General features: G+C 45.5%; 1 protein-coding gene across 1 annotated transcript in view; it reads left to right on the forward strand.

Annotated features, from left to right (window-relative positions):
- LOC144179265 (uncharacterized) overlaps window positions 1-15,913 on the forward strand; it is a 54,234-nt gene that overhangs the window by 23,091 nt on the left and 15,230 nt on the right. Inside the window, exons 4-7 of the mRNA XM_077707555.1 lie at window positions 2,562-2,668; window positions 5,541-5,737; window positions 8,843-9,011; window positions 13,424-13,595. Of these exons, the coding sequence (XP_077563681.1) occupies window positions 2,562-2,668; window positions 5,541-5,737; window positions 8,843-9,011; window positions 13,424-13,595 (645 nt within the window). The remainder of the gene's footprint in view (window positions 1-2,561; window positions 2,669-5,540; window positions 5,738-8,842; window positions 9,012-13,423; window positions 13,596-15,913) is intronic.

Consider the following 15,913-nt stretch of genomic DNA (forward strand, 5'->3'; position numbering starts at 1 on the left):
CGTGCTTGGGATGGTACAGATATGTTAATTGAGTTTATCATTTCGGCGAATCTGGAACTTTCGTTGAACTGTACAACACCGGTCAAAACATTCGTGGTTGTGTGCAATCGATACCTCCGGTATATTGTTAATGTCTCCTGCAGTCGAAGAACATCTAATGGCAAGAAACCAGTTTCCACAACTGTACGAGCAAATGAAGACCCCCTAGGAAGGCCAAGGCAGGTGCGCAGACAATCATTTCTTGCCCAATCAAGCGGCTCTTTGGTTGTCGTCGCCAGCCACTGCAAAACAGGCAGGCTGTAATGCAGCAAGTCATTGACATAAACCTTGCAGAGTAGCACGATCGATTCACAGTCACTGTGCCCCATTGACTTCCGGGAAGGCACCCAATGACTTTCGCCGCCACGGAACTGTGAGTACGTAATCTCTGAGCCCAGGGGCACAGGAGAGGTTTTGATTCATGGTTGTCCTAAGGTATCTGTGAGTGCGCATATAGTGCAGGCAACGACCCCCTCGAATTAATGGGAGCCGAGTCACCCTCTTGCAGGTAAATGACGTGAAAACGCTTTGCTTAAATGAGAGGCGAACACCCTTGGGTGCAAGGTATACAGATACATTTTTTTAGCTTTCTGGAGCCTCTGTTGTGTATTTAGACGTGAACGTGCTGCACTCTAAATGCAAATGACCTTGACGCCAAGAGGACGGACATGCTTTAGGTTGATTAGTGTAATGTGAAATAACGCAGGAGTCAAAACCGCTCCTTGAGATACTCCATTTTTTATACTGTGACACGAAGTAAAGCCTTCCGGTCAGCTTATAAAAAGCTCTCGTCGTAGCCGGAAATTCATGCATACAGCCTCCCACCAAGACCAACCGAAGCAAGGGACTCTAGATTGGCTGTACGAGAGACCGAATAAAACGCCTACTTTATATCTAGATAAACGACTGTTCGTATGTGTCCGTGGTGTGATCCTTCGTCTAGGGACGCCAGTAGAGCAAGGATATTGTCGATGGCAGACCGGTTTTCTCGAAACCCTTCATTTCCGGTAGGTAAAGATTTCTTATTTCCACGTACCAAGTCATTCTTTTAACCCATTTTAACCGGTTTATTTTCATGAAATTCGTCAAACCTGAGGTCATTTTTATGGTTTATCCATCTAAATAAGTCACTCTGAAACTATGGTTGCGAACGCGCTCTTTGTTTTCAAAATGTGGCCCTTTGTTTTCGCTCTTTGTTTTCAAACTAACTGTTCAGGTATCGACCGAGTCAAATGTATTGACATAATCTATGAAGGCTATATGTAGGGGTTGAGTATACTCCGCGCACTTCTCTATCACCTGATTGATAGTGTGAATATGGTCTATTGTTGAATAGACTTCACGAAACCCTGCTTGCTCTTTAGCTGGACTGAAATCTAAGGTGGCAGAAATTCTCTTAACGATTACCTTTGTCAGTAGCTTGTAGACGACTGACATTAGGCTGACCGGCCTGTAATTTTTCAAGTCTTTCATGTCACCTTTCATATGTATTAGGATAATGTTCGCGTTCTTCCAAGATTCCGGTACACTCGCACTCAGTAGGCATTGCTTATACACGTTTGCCTGTTTTTCTAGTACAATTTGCCTGCCATCCTGCAAGAGGTCTGATGTTATCTGATCCTAACTAGGTGCTTTGTCCCTTGCATTTTTTTAAAGCATTTTCTTCTTCGGCCGTTACTGGTTGGATTAACGCTCAAACGTGGCTTGTTCGTGATAATTATTGACTGTAACTTGAGCGCAAAAAAAAACGACGACTGAACAATAAAGACATGAAGACCAGCAAAGACTAGCAACTGGAGTTTTATTCATCGCACACGAAATATATACCTTATTTGACAACACCCGCGCATGATCAAATGAGTACTTAACACGCCATACACGCAAACACACGAAAAAGGCACTTTACACTTTACATCAGCTCATGTCGTCTAACAACTTAATTTCGGTATCGGACAGGCTACTGAAGATTGACTTAAGCATGTTCCCTTTATTTCCGACATTTGCCAGGCGTCCACAATCTCAATTGCTGTCCTATCTTGATGATGGAACTGTGTCATCCTTTTGGTCACACATCGGCTCGCCTTTGCTGAGGACTGCGCACTATGCGGAGCCAGATGCGTGTATCGCTGACCTTTAAGGCTGGACATACATTCTTTAATACTTACATTTACGTATCTACTCGTTTTACCGACGTAGTGGTGCCAACATGTGAACGGAATCTTGTATACGACGTCTTTTCTGTAGTCCCAAAATTCGTACGGGTGACGCATAGTACATTTAATAGCCTTACTGCTTGCCCTTTCTTCCTACAGTCTGTTAACCGCTGGGCAAATCAGGTGCCGTGCAATCCACGTGGATTGTGCTGCACCTGGTTTCGAACCACGCACCTTCTGCACGCGAGGCGGATGCTCTACCTCTACGCCACCGCTGCACTAGTGCATTACATAGCATTACATTGTATGGCTTTATTTGCATATACGCCAATATATTTGCATGAGTTAAAAAGTTTACGCATCTCGCAGGGGAGATACAAGGACAGTTTGCCAATACGCGCCCGACAATTGTTTTCTGCGATGTTCACCAAGCGGAGAAAGCGAAGGAAGCATGCCGGGAACTCACATCCGTGAAGGTACTGTGCGCCATTTTCAAATTATCAGCTGCCTTTTTTTGCTACTGACTACCGTACGGCACAAATTGGCGATTAAATTTAGCCAGCCGGCTTCATTTGTAGTGGTTCTTAATAAATATTCACGTGAAATATTATGAAATCAATGAACACAACGAGATGAGGGATTTCACTGCGTTCTAGAGAGTGCAAACACAAGAGAAAGGCATTTTATAAAAAATTTGTTCTCTTTGTTGCAGAGCGTGAAAAGTATTTATGGCATTGAACCTGGCCCAATTTTTTATTACACGCCACAAGTGGCTTCGAACTTAAGCTCAAGCACAGCTCGAAATTTCGCGTTAGGCCACTTGGAAAAAGAGAAACATAAAAAGAGCTTAGGCGTCCTATTCTTTGTTGAGCTACTCCTTGTTGCCTACCTGGGAAGTGAGTGAGCAGAGAACATCTCTGCCCCACATGACTGAATGGTAGCCCCTGCGTTCTTGTGGTTAAAGTTGTGAAAGAGTGAAGGCTTCCAGATATCCAGATACAGGCATCCTGAACCAGAACGAAAGTCCGGGTGGCTTTAATGCAAGCGTTATTGCTTTGGGCATAGTGGTTGATTTTGGGGAATGGTGAGTGATGGCGAGTGCATAGAAAAAACATTTGGTGGGGGCGTGCTTATAAATGGCCGGCACGCTGTCCCAACGCAAGCTCCGCCCTCCGACACACAAACTGTGAAAGGCTCCACGGCAGCGGTGGCCGAAATACCCGGAGGCGTGTGTTACCTGGTGGTTTTGTTAGAAACCCAGCTGTGGGAATCCTAGCTCCGGGCTGTCGCGCCCCTGCCTGCAGTAAAGGCCCAACCACACGCACGCGTAAAACCGACGTACTCGCGTAACGACGTAAACCAGCGTAAGTTCGTAAGGAACCGGCGTACTCCGGCGCACGCGGAATGCATTGGTACGCGCTCGTTACGCCCAAGTGAGAGCGCGCCAGACATAAACCCAAACTTTCGGGCGTACGGTGTTGACGTACACCACTGGCGGTGATGTTATCGGCGGTCAGGTCGCATAACAAGACAGTGAATTGATAAATAAGCTAACTTCACTATTCATTATGCGATAAAACGAAGTAATTTGTAAAATACGGTGACAAACAACCAGACAAAACACGCGAAGCAACGAGTAACTATAGGAGCAAGGCAGTTTTACACCAAATGTAGCGGAAGGGTTTTGTGCCTGCCAAGTATGCATACTAATCCTTAACGTTTTTTAATGTCCCAAGAACTGTTTTAGTTGTTTGTGTATTAAATATACGTATTTTTGTGAGAATAGGCATTATTTGCTTTATTTGAGTTAAAATGTAGCTGAACTCGCAGCCACAAAGCTGAGTCCGAAGTAGTCGAGCCACACTGCGCGGCGCATTGGTTTACGCGCGCGTTGCGGCGATATGTGGTTACTTGCCCTCTCCGACGTCGTCGGCCGGCGTAAAGGCAGCGGCGTATGCCGCCGCAGGCGTACATCGTTTCCTCGAGTACGTCGGTTTTACGCGTGCATGTGGAAGCACACACTCTGGAACGCTGCGCCGCGGCGGAGAGCTGAACAAAAACATGCGCTGGCGCGCGTTATTCCGGGCTGCGTGCTCATCGGTGTGTGTGAGTGGAATTACAGCAGCAGTGGCAGTAGGAGCACAAACCCATTGGGGAAGAGAGGTTAAGCAAGCTTCGCTTTAAAAGATGGTTTACACTGTCGTCGACATCGACTCTTCCGCAAATACGATCCTTGACACGTTCCGAGACTTCGGGCAAAATGGTCCGGCACGAAACGGATCAGCAGCTGGAGGAGTTGTCAGCGGTGTCTGACAGCCTCGAGGTGCTGAGCGCGCGTTGGTTTGTTGCAAATGCTGTTAGAGCTTCAAGGTTTTCAGACTACGGCGTAGTCCATCAGTCAGGCAGCGCACTGAGGGACAGTTGTCGCGCAAACCCATCAGCGAGCTTGTTGAACACCACTGTCTTGTAACCTGGTATCAAAGTACACTTTATGCTGGTTCTATTTGAAGGGAGGTTTGGCAGGTTTTGTTGAGACGCTGCTTGTTAGAACCTACGTAGTACCTCCTGTGGCCGGCACAAATTGTGACCTCTGAGTCAGGAGAGATGCCTACGTGGGGCGCTGTTCTATTTTTTTGCTGTCGCCGAAATTTAGCGGCATTACTAATACCCCCAAGTGCGAGATAAAGTGTCTCAAGTTTCCGCCAGGTTTCCTGCTTCTGCGGCGCTCTCCACTTACCCTTCACTGTCACGTGCGTCTGTTCATGCGACCGCCGTGTTTCAACTCGTGCTGACTATACCGCCCATGCTGTGGCCCCTTCGATTGCGAGAAAAAAGAAAGGTGCCGATCGGTGAGAATGGTCTACTTAACGTAGTTTTGGGCTTCCTCCCGCGGCTCTAGCGCCCCGACCAGCTAGGTAGATACGGCAAAATACTAAAGTCGCCCTTTCCGGACCGGTGGAGATTCGTTATCTGATCGAATGAACGACACACCTTTCGCTTTGGGCAATACGGTGAAATCTGACGCCATCTTTTGTGATGTCAAAAAAAACAACCTTTAGAGTAATTAAATCGGTGCCTTCAGCAGTGTTCTGTATGGCAGAAAAATACATTCGTGGTGTTTTCTACTGAAGTACAAAACTAGCCTAAAGAGGGAAAAATGTTTGTCAATACAGGTGTCTGGTATAAGCACGGTTGTCTCTTGAAATCCTCAAGTGGGTTTCTAGCAAATTAATTTAGCTTACATGTAACAGGCTAACGGATTTACAAAATGTTTTTTTCTTTTGTTTTGAAACAGAGAATTTGGGCTATAACATGGCTCAGACATGCTGCCAATTACGTCTTTTGCAGTGGTTCGTAGTGTTCGGAACAATGGACGGTGCACTGGAATTTTCGACGTTCAAGAGCACTTCTCATCCGATCCCTGCTGCTGAGCCGCGGGATCCTGGTGATGTGCTATTCATATATTACACCAGCGGATCGACTGGGCTCCCGAAGGCTGCTCTAATAACTCACCGAAACTTCATCTCTTTAATATGCTGTTTTGGGTAAGTCGCCTACAAGACCGCGTAACAGAATGAACGACTGTTGACAGTTTTTAGACAGCACGCTTCTTGGCGTTTTGAAGCAAAAATAGGATGTCCAGGTTTGCGAACGGGCGGTCGGAAATTCTTACACCTAAATCGCGCAAATAACAGCTGCAAATGTGTTCACATTTTGCAGGTGATTCTAGGCGCAAAGAGTTTTTCCCCATTTTAAATAAAAGCCGACGTTCATTCTGCAGCTGGTTTTTATCGTGACAAGCTATGTGGGCTCACCATTCGGACTAGTACCAATTCAAACTCACACTCTTTTACAACAGTAGGGATTCCATTTAGCAATCCCTAATGACAACGTAAGAATCCCTTTACGACAACGCAGGTGGTAATGAATACACCAAGCAACAAGGATACAAAAACGTACAATGAATCAATTGTAGATATAGTCCTGAATATTTATGAATGCGTTAGATTCGCATTCATTTGCCTCGCGAACGTGAGAATCGGCCCACGCGCATGCTTTGATTCTAACTCAAGAAGCCTTCAACTTGGCGTTTTTCTGCACATTGTTTACCAGCGGCCTCAGCGCGCCATGCCAACCAAGCTTTGCGTTCTTTTAGTCTCAGTGTTCACCTTTGCTTTCATACAGTAAGCTCTGGTTGCCTGTCGCTCCGTCATTGTTGAGCTGTCTTGGCCATCCACTGCCATCGTTCCTACTCTATCCGTCTACGCCCCCTACTCGGCCTTGCAGTCTCTTCCCAGTCCATTTTACGCTTTACTATCAACAGGAACGTGCGGTAACGCGACCCCTTCTAACGCGCCTGAGCATCTGGCGCTGCAGCTCCAGCCACTACGGCGGCGAGAGCGATGCAGAAGTAGTCTCCTGCTTGACGTCACCCCTCGCCGCCTCAGGCAGATTGCCTGTCGCATTTTACGTCACTTACCCTTGCATAAATCACACTACGGTTATCTTCTCCTAGTCCTCGCTTCAGGAACCTGGCCTCTGTAACTCCACAGACATACGCTAGCCGCTTTTTGCTGGCGTGGCCCTGCTATTGCTACTACGATAATAAACGTGCTCCAATAGCTCATACTACGTTTACATCCCGTGTAAACGTAGAGCGGGTACCATAATTTTGATAATGTGCATTTAAACCGATCACGTGGGCTCGATGCAGCAGTTTTACGGTCTATATATTCAGGAGAGCTCTTGTTTTCTAGTTTTTAGACGCACGATGCTTGTCACGTGAACGGATAGTGAGGTTGTCTCGACCAGCTCAGATAGAAAGCCGTTGACGTGTTTAACAAAATAAACATTTAATGCACACTTGAAAAAACCCTAAAGCAAACCGCTTAATAAATCAATTGCAAACGCCCGATAACCATCAAACATCAAACTAAATGTCTCAAAATACAATTCACCCCAACCCCAAAATATCTACAACAAAGTTCTACACAATAGTTCCAAATACACTCATTCAATCCAGTCAGAGTTAATTCCCTTTGTACAACAACTCCCGAGTTGTGTCCTACGACTGCGTCCCTAGTGCACTGGCCTACCCCGGTCGTCGGCGCTGACGTGTCGCACCCGTTGCACGGCCGCGACTAGGTGGTAGCCGTCCTCTTCTTGTTTCGATGCCAGCGTTCGATGCGCTCGGTCTTTCCTTGGACGGCGTGGGCTCCGCGCGTCCTGACGTTTCCTCTGGGACTATCCCCTGGTAGCCGCTGCCGCTGGAGGCCCCAGGTAGTTCTCGGCACGAATGTAGCCCTTGGGGACCGTCGAAGTGAAGGTTGACGGAGCGTGGACGTTGGCTGTAGGTGCCCGACCGCTGCAGCTGGGGCCACGAAGACACAGGTTCGTGGTGCGCCTAGGATGCCGCAGCAAATGCGAAGTCGGCGCGCTCCCGCCCAGGCTAGGCATAGTCGTTGGCCTGGCCACGTCCTCCTGGCTCGTTCCTTGAAGCTGACGTGCTCCTGCCGCCTTCTGGTTTCTTGCCTCTCCCTTCTCTTTGTGCGCCCGGCTTTTAACCCCTCTGGGCTTAATCGCGGCGCACTTTCATTGGCTCCTAGCCTTTTCATGTCCATATATGGTAATCACGCCACTGGTCTGCGCGGCGTTCTCTGATTGACTGGACAGTGCGCTGCCATATTTGACCACGATGCCTCGGGGTTTATGCGCCGGCGTTCTCTGACTGGTCCCTCCTTGCGCGCCGTTCAATTTGGCGTTTCTTTGTTGTTTTGTTTCATTTTTTTTCAGGGGCTTTGATTCATCTCCTCTCAGGGGGTGCCCTTGACACATGAAAATGCTTTCAGGTGATTATTAATGAAATAGGATGGATTGCGCGTTTGATCTAAATGTTATCCAGTCCACCACGCATTTATTATACGGGCACAATGGATATCTTTGGTCAACTAAAGCTTTTCTTGAAATTTATGCAAATACGAAAATGATGATTGCCGCTTACAAATCATAATGCAAACCACCTTCAAAATACTACATCTACTTCCTTTTAGCTGTCCGTCGAAGGAAGATTTGAGTGTTTTGAGCTCTCTTCCACCCCCACCTGGCTACTAGCTATTCGTGTCTTACATGCCTAGCTTGCCTGGATGAGACCCTACCCCTACTCCGCTACCTCTCATTTTTGCCCATAACTTTACACACTGTACCACGTTGTATTGGAGGGACAGAGAACTCTATCTTTAACCCTCAATCTTAACTTCACGGAGCGAGCACAAGTGGTGGGCCAGCTGGCCAACAGCGACCGTTCTGTCCATCATAGCCCGGAGAAGAAGGAGTGGGTAGGCAGCGCGGACCAGATCTTGCCGGTCTATAGGAAGCTCTCTACCGTGCAACCACCTGACCATGAGCGGCTGAAGCTCGTCGAAATAAAGTTTGCTCACTCACTCCTTTACTGAGTTAAGACTAGACCTATAAGTTCACGATCTAGCTGTGTAAGGGTGCAACGCAAATATTTCTGGTTTTAGAAGCAACAAAGATTTAAACTTCATAGAGTATATACGAAAACACGATAGCGCTCAATGGACCTAATTTAAAACTCGAGACCATCGTACTCCATGTGCTGCAATGACTTACTGTTTTCGATTTTATTTTAGGTACAAAATACCCGCCGTAACGGACAGAGGCGTCTACATAGCATCGCTGCCCTTAATGCATTCAATGGGCCCTTGGCTATTCTGTACAATGCAAATGTTTGGCGCAATGATTGTATTGCTGCCATCAATGAACGTCGTCCGCCTGCTCATGGCAGCACAAAAATACAAGGTAACACTCCTGTTTCATGTTTGTTGTTTTCTATTTCGAAGACAATGCTCGGGCACTTCATGTCTGCAAAGAGTGCCTTCATAACTTCTAATAAAGTTTGGGCCTCTTCATATTCGCCAAAACGACACACATCAAGACGTGCTACGAACCGGAATATTTTCTAGATCTTAAGTTTGCCACTGTCATGGGAAAACTCTTCGTGTACCTCCCTTGACGTTTGATGTAAAGGGCCGCCTCTTCAAACTACTTTTCGCTTTTTTTACAAATCATTGTGAAGAAACCAGGATTGTGAAGAAACCAGGGTAATGAGATGCTGTATTTACTTCTAGCTAAACTGTTGTAAATCTAGATCTGACGACAAAGTTGCACCTCATAGAGGGCATCAATGTGAAAACAGGAATATTAGAGTTAATGGAATAACATATAAGATAACAGTACCAACTTTGGTTAAACAAGTGAATTAACAAAAAAACGCATTGTTACCACAAGGCACATACGTCTGCGAAAGCTCCCGTGATGCCACAATGCCGTAAACAAGACCTGCAGAAGTGAGTTCGACTCAATAGAAATGTACGACGATCCACGCAAAGCCACTAGAAACGTTGTGCCATCGCTATGTTTCTTTTGCGAGTTTGAGACTTAGTTGTCTCAGCGCCGACTGCGGTTGCTTTCAAGATCACGACAGTATACCGCCACTACGACCATTTTTTTCCGTGAAACGATCGGATGCGGCTGTTGGCTAATACTCTCGAATGTTAACCTAGTAGTCGCTTCGTTGCTTCACTAGAGAACAAAAGCCATGCCAATGCTTTTACGTAAGACACTGCCTATGTTTCTACCCCTCTTTCCGGTTCCGCTTTTCCCGCGCCCCTTGTTTTTTTTTAATTCAGCCGCCTTATACTGTTTGACCGCTCCTTGTGTTTACCCCAATTTTGCTGGTATAGCCCTGTAGAAAGCGGGTAATTTACACTCACCAGTTCATTATTATTTTTGAGCGTATCATCTGCAGTCGATAGAAGATACACTAGTGTACAGGAACCGGGTTTTAAAGATTGGGTTCCTTGAAGCAACCGTGCAACATAAATACTTAAAACGTTTCATTTTAAATTTCAGTGCTTCCTACGTGACACTATCCTGTTGTTTCTTTCAGGACGGAATACACTAGCAATTTTTGTTCGTGCCATATCCGATGGCGTGCACACAAAAGCTGCTTGGTACCTGTCGGCTGTGGAATGAGCGGTATTTCCTAATGACATGAAACAGTTGTCTGAATGTCTAGTTTTTGCGACAGTACTACACGCGCACGGGTAATACTATGACCACTCTACGTTTGCTACTGATGAAGCCATTCTAACATTTCAGGGAAGGTCATTATTGCCCCAGTCATATTCATTTTCAGGGAACGTACTCTGACGATTTTACTACGTTAACCATAATACACGATCGCGTTGGGAATCTTAAATCAAATATTTGAGGAAAACATCTGGCCCCTGCTTTTAGAAAACAAGGTAGTGCATCGTCAAGGAACTTGACCCGGAAATTTTGCATTCAGTATGTTGCCATATGCACAGATTGTGCGGTGTCAGAAGTAGGGCAGTTATCAAAAAGTAATTACATCTCTTATCCTAAGAGCTTGACGAAAAATAAAATTTACTGTCCGATCAAGTGTCTTATGTCCTGGACTCTTCAGCGCAGTTCCACCAACCCGTTACGTACAGGTGCCGTCATAAGTAATTGGAGCACGGGAGCTGTGGCCGATCTGTATCGGAGCGCCGTGTAGCTGCACCGGCGGTAAATGAAAGGACGAGAACACGCATGCGCGCCTGCCGACGGCGATAGCCAATCTATACTTCTCAAACCCTTTTTTTTTACCTGGCTTCAAGCTTTGTTCGCAGCATACTGGTCTCGGCGATGGCGCTGATAGCGTACACACGTAAAAATATTCGAACGAAAAACTCACTGCAAATTGCTGTGACAGCGCGCCGCTTCTCCGGCAACTGGAAGTGCGCCAGAGACGCTGCCAGAATCGTCTCTGCTATCAGCGCCGTCGCCGAGAGCACTATGCTACGAGCAATGCTTCAAGACAGATTTAAAAACTGGTTTGAGAGGTATAGATGGGCTATCGCCGTCGGCAGGCGCGCAGGAATGTTCTCGTCCTTTCATTTACCGCCGGTGCAAGTACACGGCGCTATGATACAGTTCGGCCACAGCTCCCGTGCTCCAATTACTTATGACGGCGCCTGTACGTGCAGTTGTAACCCGCCGCGGTGGCTCAGTGGCTAAGGCGTTGCGCTGCTGAGCACGAGGTCGCGGGTTCCATTCCATGCCACGGCGGTCGCTTTTCTGATGGAGGCGAAAAGCAAAAATGTTCGTGTGTACGAGATTTCGGCGCGCGGTAAAGATCTCCAGGTGGTCAAAATTAATCCGGATCCCTCCACTACGGCGCGCCTCATCGCCTGCGTTGCTTCGGCGCGTTAAACCCTACAATCAATCAATCAATCAATCAATCAATCAATCAATCAATCAATCAATCAATCAATCAATCAATCACGTGCAGTTGTATACTTTGTTGTCTAGAACGACTGAATGAATGAATGAATGAATGAATGAATGAATGAATGAATGAATGAATGAATGTGCGTTACTAAAAACAAGCAACATGCGCTTTGAGGTTGGAAATTTTGTTGCAAGGAGAAAGACGATGCGGCCAAAATTTGGCGTGGGTGATCATATGTATTTAATCGGTGTTTTTATTCTTGCGTGCTATTTGAAGATATGGTCAGACCCAGCTCTGTGCTGTTTAAACAAAACAGCTTCCATTTGAGTATTCACCTAGTGCTCCGATTAATGATAGGTTACTACGGAGTAACTCTGTCGTGCATTGCCTGAATTAGCTCTCGGGCGGCTCTGCCCTTGCCGAATTTCGGACAGTGGCAGATTTCTTATAAGTCGGTAATCGTGGAACTTCCGCCTTAATACAAGCAACTTTATTGTAGCGCAAGCTACACATCGCTACCTCGGGCAGTCTTCCTGGGGTGACCAATTTTCCCTTTGGGCGCTGGAGGTCAAACCACACGCCCTTCCGCAAGCGCCGTGCACGGAGCAACGCCCCGATAGCGAGGAGATATGGGCGGTAGGGAAGAGATTGGCTAGGAGGGAAAGGAAACATGCGCGGAACCCATGCGCGGGACGTGGCGGAGGAAACCGAGGAGGCCGCCACCGCAGCGATAAGCGCGCTCCACGAAGGAAGGCTAGGAAGGCCGCGAGGCCAAGTGCGGCGCGTAACTGTGCGCGATAGAGGAAGACTACCATCCAGCTGGGGTCCCTCGTACAGCGGCGAGGCTTAAACAACGCCGTCAGGCAAAAAACAGTAAAAACGCTACTGTTGCATACGTCTTCGCTACTTCAACCCTTACGCATTAGTCTGAGCTTCCTTCATTTTTATAATATAGAAACTGTGATTCAGGAAATACTCACACCAAAATATGTTATTTGTGTTTATGTTGCTTCAATTTTGCTGTAAGATATATGTTTCTTTTCAACAGAATGGTCTGAAATTTTTATTACATTTAATTCTAGTGGCTCTCCTCAATTTGAAACACCTCTGACCGTCGCAGAACGCATATTGCTCACTCGAAAGATGTGATAAATCTTTATTATATTACTACCATCACTACACATGTAGATCAAGAACATAACAAGTAATGTTTATGTACAGCCATTGTGCGCTGTATACAAACCACATATATCAACGGAAATGATACTGCGCAGTTATCCTGAGTACCTCATTGCCACTTACAAAAATGTTTGCTCCCTTTTGTGTAACATTTACGAAAATATACAAACTCCCATTTTTATTGTAGTTGAGTTTCAGCCCTGCGAATGTGGTCATAGAAAAACACCTGTGAACCTTAATAAATCTTAGAAAGTGAACATCTTAAAGGTAAACGTGGTTTAGTTAAAGAATGAATGCAAAAACACACGTAAAAATTTGTTGTGCTATATAGAACCCTTCCTTATCGAAATGTTTGAGCAGCAATAAAAAGCCCAGATCAGATGGAAAGGCTAGATCCGGTTCATAAAACTGGAGTTTGAACAAGCTGGGCTGAGATAAAACACATGGAATTAGGTAATACGAGTAACTTGTTTACAAATAAATCTACTTTGTAAATTTTACCAACGTCGGATGGCAACTCTCCTCGTAGTTATTTAATAAAACCGAGAAAGTTCAATCCAGATAAATGTGGTGCTTCAGTCGGCATAGAAATCTAACTCAGTTATCTGCTTTCGCACTGACAACACCAAAACTCTTACAAATGTGAAGCCACACAGTTATATTTTGAATGTTGAATGAAACTTTTCCTGTTTCAGTGGCGTATAGGAGTTGTTTCAAGTCAACATTTCCATTTCAGGACATCTTATTATTACTTTATCCCACTTCTATTCTTCAAACTATTCAAGCAATGCAAGGAGAACACTTTGACCTAAAGAATGTGCGTGCTATTGCAATCGGTGGCACTACGATTTCTTCACGCCTCCTCCGAGAACTGCGTGCTAAAGCTCCAAATGCCGCTGTACTACTAGGTAAGGGTGTCAGTTGGTAGTTAAACGAAGAAAGAAAATAAACGTGTTATCAACACGAGCAAGTGCTCCCTATTCATAATAATTAGCTAAAGCAAATAACGCACCAAAAATACAGTCCGTGTTTGGGGATAACACCTGTGGAAACAAATTATGTGGATGTTTTGATTGTGAGGCTATTACAGTAATTGTATGGCGTAAATTTTAGGCGCCTCACTGTGATACAAACTGGCGTTGTTGTCGTCGTCGTGGTCCGGAAGAAAACTAGGCCGCCTCTGTAAAGTGTAAATGAAGAAGGCATATGGGTTTGAATTTGCGTGCGAATTCAACCAGGGTTTCGAGAGTAGGAGCAGAGTGCTTTACTTCCGTGCTACCGATGTACGTTAACCGCGGTAGTATAAAAGATACCATGTGCGGAAGCATGACATGTGCACGTGGCGCACACGAATAGAGAAGGTGCGCCCCGCCCAAGGGAAACTCATATTCTGCGAATAGTGTGGGGTTAAATATCGCCATTTTGCGCGTTGGAGTAACTTGCGCCAAAAGACAATCAATATGCTGTAATCTAAGTTGCAGGGAAGATGATACGAACAGGTCGTGCATGGGAAATGGGAAACGAAAAGATTGTAACGTGGTAAAGTGAAGTTGTTTATAAAACAACTAGCGGTATTACCCGGCGATGCCCGGATAGGCCATAAAATAATGACACTAATGGGCATAACAGCTGATGAGTTTTTGCGGCAGCTCCAGCTGTAATCGTTATATTAGCGTTAGTAGACATAATACCTGGAAGAAAGTTTCGAAGCACTAAAAAAATATTTAAAATATCAAGAAATTATCAAAAATGGCAAACCGTATAACGCCCCACATTTACACAATAATGCAGATAGCGCGAAAAATTTAAATGCTGTTATAATAGCGTAAACAGAGATAATTCGTCCAACGAAATTTGTAAAAACAAAAAAAAAGAAGAGATAAAAATTAGAGATAGTGCCAAGCCATACAACGCCTTGCATTTCCACGAGGATGTGAATTCCGCGAAAGTTCCACCTGTAATCGTTAAAATGGCCTGTATGGAGACAACTGGTTGAGCTGAAGTTTGGGATATGGGATATGGGATATGGTGAACCCTGTAACGCCCTGCACTTCCACAATAATGCAGATTTCACTAAAACTCCAAATTTAATCATTATAATGGCGTGAATGAAGAGTATTAGTCGAACGAAATTTGGAAAAAACTAACATAAAAGAGAAATATAAAAACATTACAGAAAACGTAGTGTAATTTAGCCACAAGATTTCTACTGCTCTGATGTAAAAGGCGGCACTCATGTCCTCCACACGGGTTTTAACCGTTTTACGTCAGAATATTCGAGCTATGCCATGCTAAACTAGGATACAATGTTCCAGCAAGGCCAGTGGGAGACTGTACTCCCGTGAGATAGCGACCTGCACGCATGAGTGCATTTGCATCGATAGGTGAGCCACTGGAATGAATTACAAAGTTGGAAAAACTCCTCAACATCCGCGATTTACCGGTTCCATCGTAAATAGTGTAAAAAAAAGCCTTGGATGCATGTGTATTACAAGTATGTATTGCAGTGCTGCACGCAGAGTGGAAGATGTGTGGTGTGTTAGGCTGCGCAGTGGGCGAAACAGTTACATTGACCCCTTCCCTGAATTTTTTTCGGAACATTATACATATTTTTTCGCATTGTACATATATTTTGTAAGTAGGAATGGCATGTTCCTGTACATGGACATAGGGGATATTTGATTGCAATGCAAATGTGACTGTTTTCTCTATCTCTCGCTGTGAAGATACGTTTTTCGAAAGAGATGTCGTTTTAATTCCACGGAATAAAGACAAAAACGTGTTGAGAGAACAGAAAAATGTTCTGGACTGGCACAGTCAGCACAGCATCAGGCTGCTACTGCGGAGAGCCGGGCTCAAATCACGCCGAATCACGCATGGCATTCGTCAGCCATTTTCGTGACCCGACAGCAACGGCGATTTTCGCAGAATGGGCAACTTAACGCGTTCGCGTTAAAGAAAATCAGCGGTAAGCGTTGGTGCATACGGCTTTGCGGGAATTTCTTGTCAGAATTAGGTAGCTCACTATGAAATTGTACACAGTTACGACCATCCGCGTGCTGTCAATACAGGGGCTCCTAGTAGAGAGGTGTGGTAACAGGAAAAGGCTGGAACTCGTTTTATTGCTAATCTGCCCTTTTGTGAGAGCGCCAAGCTGAACTAAAATGGTGCGCAGAAACTAATCAGTCACAGTATTATGATGAATAACCTAGGATGCGAAGGCTAG

Source organism: Haemaphysalis longicornis, unplaced genomic scaffold (genome assembly GCF_048455015.1).
Source record: "Haemaphysalis longicornis isolate Haplotype H1 unplaced genomic scaffold, Haemaphysalis longicornis Haplotype H1 scaffold_4, whole genome shotgun sequence".
NCBI lineage: Eukaryota > Metazoa > Arthropoda > Arachnida > Ixodida > Ixodidae > Haemaphysalis > Haemaphysalis longicornis.